Source organism: Vitis riparia, chromosome 2, assembly GCF_004353265.1.
Source record: "Vitis riparia cultivar Riparia Gloire de Montpellier isolate 1030 chromosome 2, EGFV_Vit.rip_1.0, whole genome shotgun sequence".
NCBI lineage: Eukaryota > Viridiplantae > Streptophyta > Magnoliopsida > Vitales > Vitaceae > Vitis > Vitis riparia.
Window position 1 is genome coordinate 10,053,755 of NC_048432.1, and position 21,184 is coordinate 10,074,938.

Genomic DNA, 21,184 nt, shown 5'->3' on the forward strand with positions numbered 1-21,184 from the left:
AGTATATATATATATATATATATAAACATCCTCTATGTCGCCTCAAGTCTCAAACAGATGAAAGCATATGTACTTGACTAATATTTCAGAGTCAATCATACACATCAAACCTCGAATCTCAAGGTAGGTGAAGTACCACTTGAACAATAGCCATCTATATGAGCAATATCAATCTTCATTCTAACCAGACAACATTTAAGAGCTTTTGGCAAGCATAGGGTCTAAACAACCACCCTGCCATAGACCAAGCCAGGCGAAGTCCAGCACCACAATCCATTAGGAGCACTCCAAGCAATTCAAACCACTTTATCCCAGTGTTCCTTGCACTGAATCAGGTCTCAGCTTTCACCGATATTGACAATCATCAGATCAGTCATAAAACTTGAGTTTCTTGGCCAACAAAAAGACGAGCAAACTAATGTCATGGGATTTGACACAAGCAAACTCATCAATACAGCAGCGTTTGAAGACTCTTTATGAATCAGTGCCATCAAATTAGGGCGCACCCAGAAGCACTTGATGGAAGAATTCTGTCCAACCACCTTTAGAAATACACTTTTCAGGCACCAATCTGTTCAGTATATTGAGCAAGCCCTTAGGTATATCAGAACAAGAACAATAGCTTTTCTAGAGTACTCATAGCCTTCAGATATGAGAACTATGAGTTGGAGATTAGAGTTGAAGGTAATCTCAATAATTGTACAATCCTTATATAAATGCATAAAAATAATCTAGGCTTTGGCAATTGTCAAACACCAATATGGTTCCATTAATCAGCCACAACAAAAGGAAGCTCCACTAATTATGCTCGTTACCATGTTCCAGTTCAGCAAGTCATAGATAAACCTTCACTCTGAATAAAAAACTAGTGGTAGTTTCCATAAACATAAAACCTACAACCCTTGAACCAGGCCTATTATATTCACAAATTTATGTCGGCTCATTTCTAGAAAACAAGAATTTAATGGTCTTGTCTTCAAATGTAAGTAACTCCACGGCCAGTAGACCAACCAACATACCATATCCAAAAGCAGAGATGTAATGTGGTCAGTAGAGGCCCTCACATGTTTCAGGCTCCTGCTTTGGCACTTTTGCATCACCCTGAGATTTTGATGGAACCTACAAAACATAGACAAAATGATTTGTACAGACGAAGGAAAAATCCAGCAGATTTCACAAATAGTCCAAAAGATTAAAACAAATGGCACCCCAAGTTGATAGGTGGAACCTGGAAATGGTTCCCAGAATCAATGCTCCAGTTTGAATAGGTATTACTACTCCAATAATCCTGTTTGGAATCATTTCCAAGGATTGCTTTGCTTGGAAGTAACCAAGGCCACCTCAGGCATTAAGTATCAATGATGGAGAATTTTCAAGTAGCAATCCTCACCAAAAGTTCACAATTTATTTATTTATTTATTTTTGAAATCCTGGCATCATCAGTACTTGCTTAGAAGTTTTGTATATAATTTTGAGTTTCCCCTCAGTTTCTGCTCAAACAATTTACCTTGTTACCATTCCAGATGCACAATATACACTTCAATCAAAAACAAAGAACATCTTGCCCACAGAGAAAGAAAGAAAAATAAAATGGAAAGAAAGAAAGAAAAAGATAGAAGGAAAGAGCGAAAGAAGACAAGATCCAAGGACCTAAACTGGGAAGAAATGACTTGAATGGAAGGAAAAACCGTGTGAAGAGAAAACCCAATAAGCTTTGGCAGCAGCTCTTTGGTAAGCACAAATTATTTTATGCACACAACCATCTAATCAATGGGCATATAACCACTGCAACATGTTATAGCTAAAATCATACTCATATGAAGGAATTGTGCCCATAGTACTCATAGCATGAAGGCTTCAATATGGCACTGCAATATTACCAAAATCAGACAAAGTGGGATTACTACATGTGAAGTTGTATATTCCCCAAATTGGGAAAAATTACCATAATAAATATATTGAAATAGTAACAACTGAAATTTCATGGGGAAATCCATCAGTATTAAGGTATAGATGCTGAAATCATATCCAAACTGCAATCTTACATGGAAAGAGGTCGTTCCTTATCTTCTCTACTTTAAAAAGGGCATGCTAGTATTTCAAAGTTCCTATTTATAAATGCTCTACACAAGCATGTTTTCCCCTAGTAATACTCATATACAAATACCACTAGAAGGGAAATAGGAAATCACTTGTGCTCTATAAACATCATATAAAAGAAATACAAAAAAATAAAGACTTCTCAAGAGAATTGTCTTTAAAAATCGAGAATTATGGCCCTGTTTGGTAACTGCTTTCTAAAACAATTTTTGATTAAAATTGTTCTCTAATGTTTTATAGAATAAAAATTTGTTTGGGAATCTAAAATGTTTTTATCTTGTTTTTATCTTGGGCACCAATGGCCACCATCAAGTATCTGATAGGCCTCCTATACGTTATGTGTATACCAGAAAAGGGAAGAGAAATGTACTGCCACCTGGCAGTTAGTTGTAACAGTCTTAGTATAGGCTAGGTAACAATCTGGATACGGGCTGGGATGGTTTAAATAGGAAAAAGGAGGGAATTAGTGAGTACTGGATGTTCTGTGAATCTGGTAGCAGAGTGATAGCCTCTCGAATAGCTATCTAAGTATCAGTTGGGTCTTTTGTTTCTTGTAATTCTTGAAATTCAATAACAATTCTCCATTAGATGCCTATCAGTATCCAACTCCACAGGTAGATTCCATATATGAGAGGCATTCAGATGGAATGAAAGCATACAATAGTGATGAGATCGATGGGTCACTAAACAAATATCTCTAGTGTGCAATGGCATAGCACTGGAACAAAATTATTTTGGTAGGGAGAAGGAAGAAGTGTCACATTCTTACTTCTTCCTTGCCTTCTGTGGCAGTACTTTATTCAATAGGAAGCAAGATCATTGAAAGAAATTACTCTAGCTATGAAATCTGGGGAATATAGAAATAAGCTAATTATAAAGGATCATGCAGAAACATTACCAGTCCTTCGAACTCTGTTTCAGAAAGAAGGTATCTACTTATTTTTCATCTGTGTTTGTGATTTATCACCAGTTAGACTGATAATGCAGCACCCATCCATCGAAGTTTGATATGGCATACCTTCAAGGCTTCAACTCTATTTTAGAAATTATTTTCTATCTATATCATGTGATTTATCAATAGTTAGAGAAATTGCTTGATCCCAATATATATCATCTAAAATTAACATGTGATAGTGATCCCAACTTGTCATCTATTGAACTACTGAACCATCATTTTTATGTCCAAGAAATTAGAAAATGATTCAACATGCTAGGAGAAGCTTTAGAGGACAAATCCTCAATAGTGTTCATTTGTCCAAAACCAAAAGGCATGTTAAAGGAGGAAAGAAATTCTACAACTCCACCAAAACCATTTTATGATTTGTCATATCAGGAAAGCATACTCAAAATTTGACAGTTATTTCCCCCCTTGACTCAGCAATTTTTTTTTTTTTCCTTTTATCAGAAAGAAAAACATTTTCCTCAAAACAGTAAACAAGACAAGGATGAAAATTCCTTCCCTAAATACACAATCTGATCAAAACATAGGAAAAGGAAGACAATCCAAAAGACATCAAAACATCTCGACATTGCTCCATGGACTCCATGAATCGCCAAAGCATTCCAAATCTGATAGTTATTTTACCCCACGGACTCGATGAATGGCCAAACCATGCTCAAATAGGGTAGACTAACACTATATGGAAAAGCCTACAACTTATGGATTTGGTTACATTCACATCAAAAGGGATCAACACTCTTGCCAAAAGAGATGGATGTCAAAAGAAAGGGGTGAAGAATAAAAGAACATGCAACATTCTTAGTTGAGTATCGGGTTTAATTGAAAAGCATGATCCCTTAAAATTACATTTTTCCCCCTAAAAATGGGTGATCCACTCCAAAAGGCCTTTATCTCAACTGCCAGAAAATCAAATCTATCTACACTACACAGACAATTATATATCAATGAGACTAGAGCTAGGGGACCTCTATCAGTTGCCAAAGAGTACCACCACTAAGCTAGACCTAGAGAGGCCCCCTGAAATTACTTATTTTCATAAATCAGATAAATGTGGAATAATAATTATCTTGCCTGAAGCAACCATCGACTTGGCAACGAGAACATAGAATTTTTCCTTCATTAGTAGCATGGGAATTTGACTTGTTGGCTTGATATGGGTACCACCTAATAAGCCTTCTAATATGCTGGTGTGCAAATTTGGATGCAAAGGGATAATTTGGCATGTGGCTATGCTCATCTTATCTTGGGTGATCAGGTTAGAGAGTGACTCCAAGATTTTCCAAGATAATTTATGCCATTTAGAGGCAATTCAGGATGCAGTATTTTTCTTTTAAGCTGCAAAGACCCTTATGCTGCAAATTAAGCAAGTTCCTCTTCTAGTGTGAGCCACCTTAAACTTAACTTTGTTAGTTAGTTGTTCTCTAAGCAATCTAGAATAAATTAACATTAGTGCAGCTATATGTGATCGCTGGGGAGGAACCATAGTTGCAAAAGGCACACCTAGGCCCAAGGCACTACAACATCCTAGCTATTTGTCAACAAACTTAGGTGGCTCAAGTGAAGGATGATTCAAGTAGGGTGTGATATACAACACCTCACTTACTGAGGCAGACCCGTTGCTGAACTAGTGTGCTTGATCTATTCTTAATGCAAAAATAGTTACACTTGGTGACATTATGTTGAAAAAGATCAACACCCAAAAAGTGCCTATATTTTTTTTAGGCATATAAGTTAGCCACAATCTAAATAATAAAACATAGATTATTTTTTAACATTTATTCTTAAAAAATTTTTACTATATTGTGAAATATCATTACATTTTATTTTGCTTTTGGAATCCTTTTTTTTTTTTTTTTTTGGCTATTTAAATTAAGATTTTTTTTTTTTTTGGTAAAGGCACAAAAAAAAAAATTATATATAAAAAGAGTAAAGGGCGCCCAAAGGCCAACCTAAAGCATACAGGGAGTACACAAGAGGCACCTAAAGGCAAGAACAAAAAAGACGAGGGCATACAAAAAAATCTCATCCGCCCTCATCTAGAACCCAACCAATCAAAAGAGTTGATTAAAGGTAAAGGACCTTCATCTATAAACAACTTAGTTCAAGACCACAAATTATATACAAAAGAACTTTTCATCCTTTGAATTGAAAGCTCTTCATTATCAAAAGTAATCATGTTTCTTTCCTTCTAAACCGACCAAAAGAGACATAAGGGAGCTACCCTCCACACCTTTCTACACTTTTTGCCCACAAAAGAATCATGCCAACCAAGAAGGGTATCTCTAATTGACAAATGGAGGACCCACATCACCCCAAATAGAGCAAATAATAACTCCCACAGCACCTTAGCCTTGATGCAATGGATTAGAATATGATCAATGGACACTTCTTCAGCACAACAAAGGAAACATATGTTGGGTATGGGCCACCCCCTCCTTTTTAGTTGATCTAAGGTTAAAACCTTACCCCACGAAGCTTCCCAAGGAAAAAAAACCCACCTTCGTAGGAACACAAGAGCTCCAAATGATGCTCCTGAGGAACGGGACTGCATATCTAAGCTCAAGAGCACTATAAAGGGACTTAACAGAAAATTTTCCATCCTTAGTCTTTTTCCATAACACCCTATCCTCCAAATCGGATATCAACCCCTTCCCTTGTATTTTCAAAAGAAACCTCTCCACCAGCTCCACCTCACAATCATTGAAAGGCTTAGAGAACCAGGGATTCCAACCCCCCTCCTCACCCATAGAGTCCCAAACCTTTGCCACCCACACCTCTTTTGAAGCCGCTAAGGCATACAAAGAGGGGAAAGAATCGCACAAAGCATCATTCCCACACTTGTCCTTCCAAAATCTCACCCTTCTACCATCCTCCACAAAGAACGCCATTCTATTATGCAATAAAAACCTTCCCTTATTGGTTTCCTTCCATAACCCCACACCATACCCCTCCTTCACTTCTCGGGCACACCACCCCACTTTTTCCACCGCAAACTTCCTACTAATAACGTGCTTCCAAAGAGTCTCCCTTTCTACCGCAAAGTGCCAACTCCATTTACACAAGAGGGCCCTATTGAGTATAGATAGGCATCTAACATCCAAGTCACCCTTCCTTTTATTTGAACAAACAATCGCCCACTTTAGAAGATGAGGCTTCCTCTCTAGAGGCCCCCAGCCCCAAACAAAGTCCTTTGGATCCACTCTAGTCTCAATCTAACCACTCTTGGCATACACATCAAAGACATGAAGTAAATGGGAATGCTAAACAAAGTGCTCCGAATGAGAGTGATTCTCCCCCCTTTAGAAATAAACTACCTTTTCCACATGGCTAGCCTCTTCCGAAACCTCTCCTCCACCCTATCCCAAACCGCCACAGATTTATGCGAAGCGCCCAAGGCAAGCCCCAAGTGGAAGGAAGCACCCCCACCTTGCAACCAAGCTCAAGGGCCAAAATCTCTAAATTCTCTACCCTCCCTCACTAGTAAAATTTCACTCTTATCCAAGTTGATTCTCAAACCTAACATGGCTTCAAACCATATTAACAACCAGCTTAAATAAGTCATCTGATCTTGAGAAGCCTGCAAACAACAAGTGAGTGATTTGAGCCCCATCTCCACCCCTTCCCTTTACCCCACAACCAGATAAAAACCTCCACTCACTACTCTATTGATAAGACTACTTAGATTAAGATTTTGGACCATTAATAATGATATGGGCGCGAATGGAAACCGTTTGCATGTCCAAATTTAAATATTTTATAGAACAGCACATGCACCCTAGGTTGATCCTCCCTTTGCTCAAGGGCATGTTTTGGGTTGCACCTCACACTTGAACAAGGTAACGCATGCAAATCCTAACTAGGTAAAGCCTGGAAATCCTAATCCCTTGAGCTACCATTTTACTTAATTCTTTTAGAATGCAACAAGAGGAGAAGAAAGTAATAACATGGTAAGCTCCAATCTTCTCTATAGCCAACACAATTGGAAGGTTACCATTTTATATAATCCTCTTGCATAAATGATAAAAGGATGAGACAATAATGACAAAATGAGCCCCAATCTTCTCCTTTACCAACAAAATTCCCGGTAATTGAAAGGTAATCCAATCTAATTACTGCATTTTAATTTAGCATATGTGGTTAGATCTTCATTTCAGAGTAAAATTAAGTGTTCATTTGTAAATCGCTTGTTTATAGCTTAAAATTCAGCTTATTTGCAAATCAATTAGTAGAATGTTTCCTAGAAGATACGAGTCCGATAATCACCAATTGAAATCTATGTCTTACTTGATCTGAAAGCTAATGAACAATTGAAACCAATCCAAAACAAATACGTTCATTATTATCATTTTTTAAAATGGAAGAAAAATTTTTTAAAAATCGTTTTCATTTCTGCTACCAAACAGGCTTAAGGTTTTCATGATATTTCAAACAAAAACAAAATAAGTTTTCAAAAAATAATATCAAATTAATTAACCAACGAAGCCATCACCAAGGAGACATTAAAGGATGAAAACAATGCTTCCAAATGCTTCAAGCCATCCCACCAAAATTCATATGATTTCCAAGGATGTGATTGTTGTTAATCAAAACTTAAGCAGGACAGCACACATCCCTACCTCTAAATTGACAACCTAATATAGAAGGCTCTTAGGAAGAGACACGGAAAAACACAAAGTACAAAGCAATGAGAGAGAGAGCAGAAGAGGATAAGTCTAGGCAAGTGACAAATGACTTCTCCATAGAACAAGAGAATGCAGTGCTTGCTAATACATTGAGCAATTACAGTTAAACCTTGATAAATTAATAGCCTTATGACCAAGGAAAATTTATTGATTAAGCTAATATTAATTAATCGGTAAATTAGTGATTTATTAATTTATTGATTAATTCATAAATTACTAATATCATTTTTCCAAAATATTGTATTTTATAACGTTTTATTGTAATTAAGTAAATTAAATATTTCATTTTACAAACTAACTATTTTCCATGTGTTTTGTTTAAACAAGTAAAATTTATGAATCTACTTATTTTTACAAAGAAGTATTTATTTTTCCAAAAATATATCATTACATTGTTTAAACAAACAACACTTCACACATATTTTACAAAGGCCTCCTACACAAATCATATGGATTTAGTTGCATATTAGGAAATCATTAATTTATGTAGTAAGTGGCCCTATATGAAACTACACATTTTTTTTTTCTATGATTTATTATCTTATAAATTTATCATATTATTAGTTTAGCACATTACCCCCATGTCAGTATAGACAACAAACGTTATTTAACAGAGGATATCAATTTATCGAGGTTCTACTCTACAAGCATCCAATCCTATAGCCATCTAAACTAAGAAGTCTATTATCTATGAACTCAAAATATTTAGTAGCCAAAATACCCCATGAACATATAAAATTCAATGCCTTAGATATTCACATTATTTATCTAACTTGATATTTATAAAGTGTAAATTCTATAGAGGTAACCATAATTGGGACAATTGTCTTTTGGACCTAGTTGGGCCCACAAATTAAGCTTTGGTCCATATAAGTTCACTATTTAAGCCCAAGACCTAGAGGAAGTGTGAAAATTGAGAAGAAGGATATGAATTTTTTATCTTTCCAAAAATGACCTTTATTGACTATGAAAAAAAAGTAGAAAAACATTAATTTAAATTTTATTCCTTTTGCAAACCTCAATAAAATTTAATATAATTGAGTGATTTGGAAAAAAATACTCCCTTTTCCAAAAAATTAAAAATAAATTATTATTATTTAAAAATCAAACAACTTAGAAAATATGTATTTTAAAATTATGTATATAAAAAATAACTAAAAATATGTCAAATTTATTTTTTTTTAAATGATATATTTTTATAATATATTTTTAAAAAAATTAGTTTTCTAAAAATAATAAATTTTCAAAATAATTATTAAAAAAAATTTTAAGATCAAAAAGTTTCTCAAACATTATGGTAGAAAATAGTTTTAAAGGATATTATGGTCTCTTCATATTTTATATCCCCCCATCAATTATGCAACTTTTATGAGTCAAATCTTAATTTTTGGGCCCAGCTGGCTCCAAAAGACAATTGTCCCATAATTAAATCACAAAGAGTCCCAGACAATCCAAAAATCTCCATACCAAAAGAAACAAAACATACACCTTACCTTGCACTGAAGATGTGTTATTGTGGACCTCAACAAAGTGTCTCCAACTATCATTCTCAACTTTTTAACAAAATCAGCCCGATTTATCTTTTTCGTCTGATAAAATATCAGAAAAGAGAATATTACAAGCATTAGATAATATACAACAAATACACACCATAGAAATTATCAGATAATATGTTACAAAACCTACCCTAAATTGTTCATATTGAGCATTAACTAGTTGCATATCTTTCAGAGGAACCTTCTTTGAGATAGCTGCAAACAACATAGGGAAAGGCATCCAAGGGGATTTGGGAACCTTTACAGTGCTTGAACCAAAAGTAGCAGCTTTTCCAAGAGATCCCTCTAAACCTGGAGTTTGAGGGCAGTGGGGTCCCTAAGAAATAGCAGAATGTTAACAGTAAACAACAACCCAAAATGAAAGAAAAGGAAGTGGTGAAGCTTCTCTAGCAACTAAAAATGCTAAAAGCTTCAAGCAGAAGTCAGTGAAGATGGTCATCGCAGACCTATAAACAACCAATCAATTAAAAAACAAAATTTCCAGCAATAATATAAAGGCACAAACCATAGCTATCTATAACAAATGAACAAGTAAACCTTAAATGAACAAGTCATATCACAAACAGCGATTCACTAGATTGTCAGATATGATTACTATTCTAACTCCCATGTCAACATACTAGTGGTAGGGGAACATGAAAGTATGAAGAACATGTAGATCAATGTCATGGACCACCATATCTGATTAAAAAACAAAATGCTATGATCATCATAACTACTCATACAACCAGCAATTTCAGCTGCTCACCACTGCCATCACTTATCCCCAAGGCCTGCAAGTACAGTGGGTTAGGTCTGGATGGAAATCAATCTAAACCTAATCCACCTCACCCCAGATTGAAGTTTTCAACCCAAGGTGGAATTTGATTTATGGATAGAGAAACTTAAAAATTTTCATAATGCATGAAAAGCCCTAAAGAAGACAAAAGCACTAAAAAGGCTAGATTAGGTTTGTTTTAAACCTAATAGGTCCTAAAAGACCACCATAAATTCTTTAAAAACAAGGTTTTTGACCTGCTGCCCAGTTAACCCAGACAGCAGCAATATGGCTACAGGATAACCCTCTGTTCTTCCCCCCTCCACCTCCCTCTTCACTCTTTTTTGACATTAAAAGGAACAAAGGAAAGCCTAGCAAGAGATGCACTGCACCTCTAACTTCCTTTTCTTCTTGGGAAAAGAAAACACCATTGACAAGACATACAAAATAAGACAAGTACAAACTCTGGAATTGGGCACATCACACAAATAGATACAATGCAAGCTCTTCAACAGTGTACCATAGGTTGAACCATACATACAATAATAACTTCTTCAACCTTTCTTCTGAAAAAAAAAAAACTAAAAAAAGAATTGAACCTTGACAAGGTATATGGCTGGTTGCACAGACCTTCAGGTACAGCTGCTTCAATTCCTTTTTTTCCATTTGGAAAACCAAAAATCCAGGTTTCAAATCGCAACACTAATCATCAACCCAAGCAACTGAGGTGCAATATGAGACAATGTACTGCATGGTATGACACACTGTACAAACTGCGCTCCATGTGAATGTCCTTCAAAATTGATGAGTACAGCACAATAATCAATCTTGTGATACTAACACCACCATGGTTTTCAGTAACCTTCATTCAAACCACTACCCTGGTTAACTACACTACCCTCTAATGACCTCCTTATGTGGTATCCCTCATTGGAAACCTTCATGATATGAGTATCCTCTAATGTACTGCATGATATGACACTGTACAAACTGTGCTCCATATGAATGTCCTTCAAAATTGATGAGTACAGCACAATAATCAATCTTGTGATGCTAACCACACCATGGTTTTCAGTAACCTTCATTCAAACCACTACCCTCTAATGACCTCTTTATGTGGTATCCCTCATTGGAAACCTCTTTTCCAGTGCCAGTAACAACCTGTTAATCCTCCAACATTGCCAATATAATCTCTTACAAGCATCCGACCTCCAACAGTGCCATATACTCACAGTCCAATTCATACTTTGCCCTTCATGCTTAACCACATAGGTCAAGCATTCAACTAAATGGCTTAGATTAAAGTCTATTTTTCCTTTATCCTTGCCATATTCTACCCAAGGTTGAAAAAATCAAAATTTGTTGGCGATATTTTCAGGAAATATCGCTTATCAGTAGCATCCAATATGAATATACTAGAGATATGTCAAAGTGCAATAATTTCCATTAAATAGGCAATTTTTCAATGAATAATCAGTGATATACCCATTTATGCGGTCGTTTCACCGATAAATAGGCAGCACAGCTCAGCTCCATGGCAACCTTCGTTGATCCCCTTCTAAAGGTGACGCTTTAGGGTCTGACAGAGCGGGTTTCGAGAGTCAATAAAGCTCTCTTGGTAGAAGTGACATGTTTTGAAGGTATGCCATCATCTCCCCCTTCTCCCCTTTTTTCTTCTGTTGGGTCGATTGTCCTTGATAGTGGGTGAGCGATTCAGTCAAAGGCAGGGTATTCCTTGGGGCCTTTGGGATTTGGATGTTGACTGCTAAGGATGATGCTTCAAGATGGCAGTTTGTTGGATTTTCCACAGAGTCCTACGAAGGGTCCTTCGGGTAAGCAAATGGTGATCAAGGCCAAGGAGTTGGAGCCTTGTAAGGCCATGGAGTCCAGATGTGTTTTGGTGGGGGAGAGACCCTAGTCCTAATAGCTTTCCTAGTAAGTTTGCTAATTTCAATAGCTTTGTGGGCATGCCAATTGCAGGATTTGAAAAGGAGAGCAGCTCCCTTCTAAGGAAAATGGAGGCAAGAAAAGGATGTGATTAAGGTCTTATGGGGAAAGAGGAAACCTTTCTCGTCATCTTGGTTTGAGAGGGAAATCCAAAAACTAGAATACTCGATTAATTACAATAGTTCTCCACTCACTGTTAGGGGGAGGGGGAGGAGCAGTGGGGATTCAGCACTTGTTTTGTAAGGTTGCTTTTTCGTTACCAGCTTGGTTGAGGGAGTATGGTTGCAGTTTTGTTTAGGGGGGGAGATTGTGTTCTTTTGTGTTTTAGTTGGTGTAGGTTGGGGGTGTTCTTTGGTTTTGGAAGTTCCTGCTAAGAACAATCCAACTCTCTAGGGGAATGGTAGTTGTTAGGGTGGTTGGTGTTTGATTTTCCTTTCTTTCTCTTGCTCACCTTTTGGCCTTAGTTGTATACTTTGTGCGTACTTTGTTGTTCCATTTTGCAAGTGCCTTTAATATATTCTCTTAATTTACCTATTAAAAAAAATAGGCAGCACAGCAGGCCATTTTTCCATTTACATGAGTGCCACATCAGCCACTTTTCTAGCAGTGGTTCATTTAAAAAAGCACATGAAGTGGAAGAATGGATTAGGTATGAAGAGAACCAACGCAAGCAAGCCAACCCAGGACAGCTTTTGACTTTTGAATGTGGCAAATCTTATTAAATACCTCTATTGTTTACTATGGCTTTCCAATGTAGGGTGCCAATTTGTTATCATTAAAAAGAAACAAAAAAAAAAATTAAGAGAAGAAACAGGGATTGAATAGGTCATCACACATGAAAGAAAGGGTCCTCACCACTTGGGTCAACTTGTTTTCACATTTATTATGCAGATATTACATACAATATATATTTATTTATAATATATATTATTTAAAATAAAATTCTTGTACATAAATTAATTTTAATTATCTTATTATATCTTTTGTATGATAATTAAATACAAGACAATATGAACTTCTAGATAAAATTATCAATATCTTAATTATTTTCAATATTTAAAAAAAAAAACATTTATACATATATCATCATTTCTCTGCATATACTTGAGTATATTCGAACTAAATACATCACTGTTTTAGTATTAAGAATGTGTTTTCAAATTCTGCATATTATTACTGAATATTATAAACTTATATTATTTTCTTCAATAAAAATTTAATATATATTATTATTGTTTTTCTCATCTTTTTTTGCAGTTTTCCCCAATATTTTGAGTTTTTATCAATTTTCATACTATCAATATTTTTTGTCCAAATTTCTGTTGATATTTCCCGATATTTCTGCAAAAACCGATATTCTCATCCTTTATTCTACCATATCCTCAGGTACTCAACTTGGGGCCCTTCATGTGACTCCAATATGGTATTCAGAGTTTTACATAGCCATCCCACTTTCCCTATATAAAATCGCCCACACCCTCCCCCCCACCCACCTAAAAAGGACACATTTCCCTCCCAACAGATGTTAAGACAAGGACTTAACCTAATGCACAACAGTGAAAATAAAACATGTGGTAGGGAGGATGAGAATTGAGCTGCATGGCAGACTTCAAATTTTCCATATTAGACAATTGTTTTGGGGAAAAAATATATACACAAGCTGTAGAATTTTTTTCTTTTGGTGATAGGCAAGATGCAGATAATTTCTATTCTTTTAGAAATTTTAGAAATATCCACAACACATCATGAAAATACCTTGTTGAGGTAAGAGCTGATTTACTGAACAAATTCTGGAAAAAAAAAAAATGAAAATCACACCACCAACAGCACAAATGCACACAAAAAAAGAAAATAAAAATAAAATAAAATCCCATGAAAGCCATTTCTTAGAAGACAAGAATATTTGGGGGTGAGGAATCAGAATTGAAGATCTTTTGCAAAAAGTTGAAAATAACAAAGAAAGAGAAGGAAGAGGCAGCAGTTTCAAATTGCAGGATGTGGATGTGGAAATTGCAGAAGAATGGCCAACACATGTAGGATAGACAGCCATCTTAAGAGTTTTTGTTCCAAGTTCTAGAATGTATCAAATATGAATTATAAACATGTCAAGGATAGGGATTTTGTAAAGACCAAGGGGTGAACAAATAGATACCTCACTTAATAGATAGTATTATATCATAGACAATCAGTATTCCTGATCAATCTCTAGTAATTTGCAGCCTTTGCTTATTGTTTCACCTTTTTTTCAGCTTCCCAGTTGTCCAAGTTTAAATGCAAATTTTATGTGCAATGAATATACTACTCACAATCTACAAACCATCTGACACACCAACAAGTCACAACAGTATCCTATCAGTTAAAACAGCGTGAATCACAGATTACAACCATAACAATTAGAAAGGAAGGGTGGAAGAATAGGAACTATATAAATACAATGCACACAAGCAGGAACATGTCAAATGGACAGTATAGATTTTTAATTCTCTCATCCATCCTAATCAACCTTCAATAACAATCTTTGCTTATTATTTTGTGTTTTATTTAGGGATTTCATAAATGATTCCCCAATAATGCAAGCTTGATTCACAAATTTTATATGTTAATAAATTACTGTTCACAATCTCCAAACCATTGCAGAAAAAGAATTGGCTCTCACCCACCCATACCCACTTGATCAGATGTCAAAACCAGGCAAGCCCTCTGTGGTGCAAGTTTGGTGCTGACTATTCACCCAGAACGAGCAATTTTATATAAAATTCAAAGAACAAAACTCAAATAAAATTTTAAAGTGGAACACTTACCAAACCAACTGGATGTGAGGCTAACTGCAACTGGCCTTCGGGCTGCCTTTGAGGAGGAGAAAACCCTGAAACATCATCTTTTCTCCCATTTTCAACTAGATATCCTGTAGGAACAATGACAAATATTAGCTCAAGTATTGAAGGTGTTCCAAAGCACTAGACCCTAACTAAAGATGCTTCTCCCAACTTGGGGCTGGCTTTATCAAATCTTTTGCATGTAGAGACCCTTCTTTAAGCATCAATAAACAAGTATAAACAGTACAGAACCCAGAAGTTAGACTGATGTTTCATCCCTTTAAAGTAATTAAGCTGGTATTAAGCCGGTAAGACAAACAAATTGAAAATTGAAGCATTAATTAACAAAATCTCTATTTCCTAAAAATCTAAACTTTCAGCATCCAGGATTGAAAGGAGATTACACATTTCAAATAGATTAGCTAATCTATGACCTTCAAATTAATTTGCCAATCACCCACCTAACTCATGATTTTTTTTTGATGAATAAAGAGAAATATATTAATAAAAAAGAGGCACTTCAAGGAAGCACCCCAACGTATACAGGACACCCACCTAACTCATGATAAATTGATTAAGTGGCATGCGTAGCATAGAGCATATCAGATCTTATGCAAATTTAACAACAAAAAATAAATAAATTTAATCACCAACCAAACAAATAACCCACAGGGATAAAATATCACCTTCGGCACTGGAACTAGAAGAAACCTTGAAACTAACAACAAATTCTGGATAGATGTGTGTGTTCATATTCATATTCCATACTATATAATGTCTCGGATTTTGAAGATCATCAACTCCACTGTCAAAATCCTCACAACTGGGGTAACATTGTTTGGATCCAAGATGAACAAGCTCCATATTTCCCAGTATAACACGACATAATACGACGTGTTGTACACCATTTTCGTCAACATCACAATAATTTGCACTGCCAAGAAAACAAAATCTGAAGCCTTCTCCAAAGCATATTAAAAAAAAAAAAAAAACAATAGAATGATAATAATATAATAACAATAACAATGATAATAATGATTGTAATAACAAAGACACCAAATCTATTAGACCAAAGAACTTGGGCAAGATCTTATCCCCATCATTAGTAAGATCTCATATGGCCAACCAGACCCAATTGTGGAGGGGGTTTGAGCCCTGCCTTGTGGTTGTAGTAGTTTTACCTTATTTCTCTAGCATTAGTGCTCCTTGTATACCTCTCTTCTACATTGGGGTTGGACCAATTTCCTTAGGCTCCAAAAAAATAATTTTCTGAAATGTTTAAACCAAAAATATACTAGAAAATGATAATTATATCAAAAAAAGAAATGAATAACCGGTGAACTGAATTAGCAATGGAGTTACTTAGGTCTACCCACATAATGGTGGAAAAGAAGACAACCTACATGGGCTAGACCACCTTTGTTCAATCCTAGTCCAACAATGAACCATGCACAAGACCCAAACAGACCATAGCCCACATATGTTTAGATTTCTATTTCTGATAAGGTAACATTAGCCCATTCACTGAAGATTGATTACCATACCAGAAAGGTATACCATCTCACTATACTTCAGCAATACTCCGACCCTAATATCTTCCTTGAGTGTTCAAGATTGAACAAAGTAGTTGTTCGGTTCCAGCATAGGCACTAGCTAGCTAAAGTGTGAAATCCACTAGGATCCACACAGACACAAAACACATAAATGCAAATAAATCTTTGATCCATCTGGTCTTCCCTTTAATCAAGTTGTAATCTTCTCTTTGGGGGAGATAGTTTGCTTCCCTAAGAAGAGGAAATCAATTTTTTTTATATAGGAAAGAAAGAAGATCAAGTCATTTTCTTTTCAAAATAAAGGTTTATTGTTATTATACAGTCACACTTGCAACTTCTATAATATATTTGAACTTACAAACCAGGAAAGAAAATTCTAACCTGATGTACGGGAAGTTCGCAGCTGTGAGATGAACACCAATACCATATGCAAGCTTCTCTTGAGATGTTCGACAGTGCCCAAGCCCATACATCATGATACTAGACAGTGCTTCTTTAGAGGAAGCAAGCCAAGCATATCTAACATTTGCCTCAGTGCGATACTTACTGGTGATCTCAACCTGCTTCTGAAAGAGCTCTAGTCGAGCTTGCATTGAAGAACTTGAGCCCTGGTATACCTCAAGTATACTTGCACTAATAAATGGGCTCATGCTGCTAATAAACATATCCCGCACAGTATCAAAATTCAAAGTTCCATGCACAGATTCAATCCTGGTGACTAATTTTCCCTCCATCTGTTGATTTTCTCCCACAGCCTTATCCATTTTGGCATCAGATGTTTTGTTGCAACTATCCTCAACTTCTACGTCATTCTGATCACTAGCAGGATTTTTATCAATGAGAACATGCTTAATAACAGGATTTGACTCTCCACTACATTCCTTTAAGTTGGTGTGACCCACGTCATTTACATCAATCTCAAGTTGCAGTTTGATATCATGGGAACCATAAGGCTCCCTAAATAAAAGCTGTTGGCCACATTCACGTCCACAGCAGTTATGGGATTCAGCATCACCAGAGAAAATTTCTGGAAAGAAGCAGTTACCAGCTTCATCAATCCAAGCAATTGGTTTCTCCATACCTGTCTTCAGATCAACTCGCTTCATGTGCAAAAAGTCTATCATAAAGTGATTGTTGTTGAGCTCAACCTCAATATATGACTTCTTTACCTGAAAATCTTTCTTCACCAAGCCAACAAGATCTTCAGGGAAATCAGTCCATTCACCATTCAAATAAAACATTATGCGTTGTGGCAATTCAGTTTTCATAAAATTTGAATAATATTTAAGTAAAGTTTTTCCAAAATTTGACCCAGAATTCATTCTGCACCCATCTGATTTTCTCTGCTTGCGGAGCTTATTTTTATGCATGGGGGACCAGCTTGCTGCATACTGAGCCACCCGCTTCCTCTTCAAGCCGACCACAAGTCTTCTATTAGCATCCAATACCTTTTCAAACTTCGCTTCCATTTCTACAATGTATATAAGGAATCCCTATGCACAGATTTAGTCCCGAGTTCAAATCTAATGTAATGTACAATCCTAAAGTCAGGTACCTATTCTCAGAGAAACCACAATGCCGAAGATAATTGAATACCCCTGGACAATGAAAATTAATCACTTAAAGTATGTGGAATAACATCAAAATCATTTTCCTTATGAGAAAGCATAATATATTTGCATGAAGTAATGAAGTCATGATCCAAAAATAGACATCAGGCAACATCCAGTCCAACAGAGAATAGAAATTATGTACAAGGGACAGAATGTGAGTTTGCAGTGCAGTGGTTGTGAGCTAGGGGCATTGTTGTTAACTTGTAAAATATATCGTACATCATTTTTCTATTTTTCTGTATTTTGTATTGTATTGTATCATGTATCATAAGTTTTTTTATATGGTAAAAAATAAATCGACAAAATATGTATTTATGTATATATCTATTGAAAGTATGAAGTATAGAGTAATAAATAACCAATTTTATAAAAGATAGTAGAATTTAAAGAGTTAAACTATATCATATCATAAACATTGAATGTTAAAGTTTTGAAAAGTTCAAATTATCAAAATGTCACTTCAGTACATTGATTCATCACAAAATCAATAATAAATAAACTTCTTCAATTTTTAGCTATGATTTTTAGTTCCAAATTCTAACTAGGCATATGCACTTATTGTATTGTTAATTAACACACACACACGCATATATATGTGCCTTTATATGTCATCTTCAAAGTTCCAGTTTTTTAGGTTCATAATCATTCCTTTTCCACCAAAAAGAAATAAATAAATAAATAAATAAAAACTAATATATTAAGTAAAAAATTGTTTTCACTAATCACCATCGTTTTCATTGTTAACATTCAAACCATTCAAATAAAAATCCTTCAATATTAACTGTAAAAATAAATTTACTTGATTTCTAATATAGCATTTGACAACAGTTTCCTATCAAAAAAAAAAATATATATATATATATATAGCATTTGACAACAAGAATAAAGCTTTTCATATAAGATTTTACCTATTTCTTCTTTTTATGATCAATTTTTAATCTTTTAGTATATTATAAACAATTAATATACTAAATTCTTTTAACAATAAAATTTGATTTTTGAAAAAAAAAATTATAGAAATAGTTGAAGATATATGTATCATTGCATTGAAATATCACGTATCGTATTGTGTATAGTAAATATATCATAAACTATGTTTTAAAATAAGATATGGATTGTATCAATTTCCACAAAAATATATGATATCATTGTATCGTTTCGTGTATCATAAGTTTTTAACAACTATGGTTGGGGGTACAATCATTGTGAAGAAGGCAGTAATGATGATTTAGAGAGATGGCAATAATATGTTAGCAGAGTGGTGCTAGAGGTGCTAATGCACTAGTATAGGAATGAGGCTGTCATGGCAGCAGAATGGAAATAGAAGCAGTCATTAAGTAGTAGCAGTGTAGCACAACAAAGGATAGGTACAGATTAAAAAGTATTATCATGATCATTACTTATAGTGTGTGCCTCTGAGAACAATATTAATCAATGCAAATGTCAACTTCCCATGTCAACTACCTATGGCAACATAATGATCAAGAGTCCACTCCAGCAACAATAATACAAATGGAAACAACACACATACCAAGGCCTGACAATCAGTTGTCATTCTGTACATGTTCATCTTCTCCCTTACCACAATATAGTCCATACGAAGAGCCGTTTCCTTGGTCACTCTACAGTTGGAAACGAAGTTGCTCCTAATACAAAAGAATAAAATACTAAACTTTTATTTCTCCTGAAGAAACTGATGCAATTTGAAAAGTAAAGCAAAGTCTGGCCTCCAAAAAATTCAGTTTCGATTTTATCAACAAAGAAAATGCCTCTAAATCCCAGTTTGATTGCCAAGAGCATTCAACTACAAGTTCCAGCATTCAACAAAAATTTTAAAAAATACCTAACACAAAAAAAAAATTTAAAAAAAAAAAACAAAACCACTCACACGATATTCAGAATTCAATCTCTCTTGGCTCCAATCCCTTCAAGGAAAAATGATTCCCACAGAAGATCTCCTTCAAAAATGGATACCCTCCTGCTTAGCTTGAGGAAATATTACCCATTTATCTCCCATTACCTTTAGGAGTAAGTCTCTTCTACATTTGAAAATAGCTTTCCTAGGGAAAATTTTCCTACCAAAAGATTAGATTTCTCGGAAACCAAACAGACCATAAAGCTAATAGCAAGATCACCAGATTTTTCACTACACTGATGAACATGAAACGAAATCCCCAAAGTAAACCCGAAAATCAACATCAACTACTGTACTGAAAAAAATAGATACCCACCCAAAAAAACATAAAACATAATATTCAGAATTCAATTTTCTCTTGGCTCCAATTGTTCAAGGAAACATAACTACCAGAAAATTTTCCCCAAAAAAATGGATATTTCCCTGCCAAGCTTGAGGAAAAGTGAGCAATTTATCTCCAATTAATTCTGGGGCAAAGTCTCTTCTATATTCGAAATTTTGCATTCTTAGGGAAAAATTTCCTGTCAAACAAACAGAGCCTCGATTTCCCTTAGATTTCCCAGCAACCAAACAGACCATAAAGCAGATTGCATGGTCAAAAGATCTTTCACGACGCTGATAAAAATATAGCCAAAAATCCCCAAATTAAACCCAAAAAAAATAGAAGAAAAGAAATCAACAGTTTTAAAACTCATAAAAGACGCCGTTGGATCAAATTCAACTCCGATCACAACCATAACTACCCAAAACAAGATCCAGTGGGAAATCCAAGTTAGAATGACAATAAAACCCTAAAGACCGAAAAAATCAATTTAGAACAATTGAAGAAAAACAAAAATCGGAACTTTCGTGCCAACATCAGTGTATAGAATGGAAAATCTTTACCTCTGAAGACCGAAAAGGCGGATTGGATACGATTTTCATGAGATGGGACTCTGATGCCACACCGATGTGGTTCGAAGAAACCCTAACTCGCGAAAACGAAGAACTGTGCTTTGAAAACGACGTCGTTAATATGGACCACTGACGGAGTCATCCGCAAGTCGGCTGTCCGTGCCTGATTTCTTTCTTGAAGGAAAAGACATGGTGGCCCACACAACTAGAGTTACCTGGCTGTGACGCTGCTGCGTCACGCTTGTCTTTAGATTGGTTGGAATTACGAATAGACGAAAATACTCTTAGTTTGATTTTGTGTTTGCCATGTGAGGGTGAGTCACAGACGTGGAGAAGAGACTTTTCTTTCTGAATTCTGAGTCTACCGTTAGAGGGGCACTTCTAGAATTT

At 35.3% G+C, this 21,184-nt stretch overlaps 1 protein-coding gene across 5 annotated transcripts; it reads right to left on the minus strand.

The window, feature by feature from the left end:
* Window positions 1–604: 604 nt before the first annotated feature.
* LOC117931874 (inactive poly [ADP-ribose] polymerase RCD1-like) lies at window positions 605–20,955 on the minus strand. 5 transcript variants are annotated; one of them, XM_034852968.1, is made up of 11 exons: window positions 20,786–20,954; window positions 19,874–20,045; window positions 19,517–19,631; window positions 17,928–17,970; window positions 16,754–17,843; window positions 15,506–15,753; window positions 14,805–14,908; window positions 9,430–9,615; window positions 9,237–9,332; window positions 1,814–1,868; window positions 605–1,119 (listed from the first exon to the last, which is right to left on the minus strand). In XM_034852968.1, exons 3-10 carry the CDS (start codon window positions 19,580–19,582, stop codon window positions 1,842–1,844), a joined length of 1,860 nt encoding a protein of 619 aa, XP_034708859.1. In that variant the 5' UTR covers window positions 19,583–19,631; window positions 19,874–20,045; window positions 20,786–20,954; the 3' UTR covers window positions 605–1,119; window positions 1,814–1,841. The 5 variants fall into 5 exon arrangements, with proteins under 5 accessions (XP_034708859.1, XP_034708838.1, XP_034708847.1 ...); XM_034852947.1 differs by lacking the exon at window positions 1,814–1,868 and having other exon boundaries at window positions 20,786–20,952; XM_034852956.1 differs by lacking the exon at window positions 1,814–1,868 and having other exon boundaries at window positions 19,874–20,060; window positions 20,786–20,952.
* Window positions 20,956–21,184: the final 229 nt, after the last annotated feature.

Bases quoted from the DNA above. Each gene is read 5' to 3' on its own strand.
- LOC117931874 (XM_034852961.1), bottom strand. From the start codon at position 19,582: ATGGACTATATTGTGGTAAGGGAGAAGATGAACATGTACAGAATGACA. The intron at 14,909-15,505 runs GTGATATTTTAT...TTGTTCCTACAG, and splicing joins TTCTAGTTCCAGTGCCGAAG to GATATCTAGTTGAAAATGGG. The intron at 9,616-14,804 runs GTAAGTGTTCCA...GCTATTTCTTAG, and splicing joins CCTCACATCCAGTTGGTTTG to GGACCCCACTGCCCTCAAAC.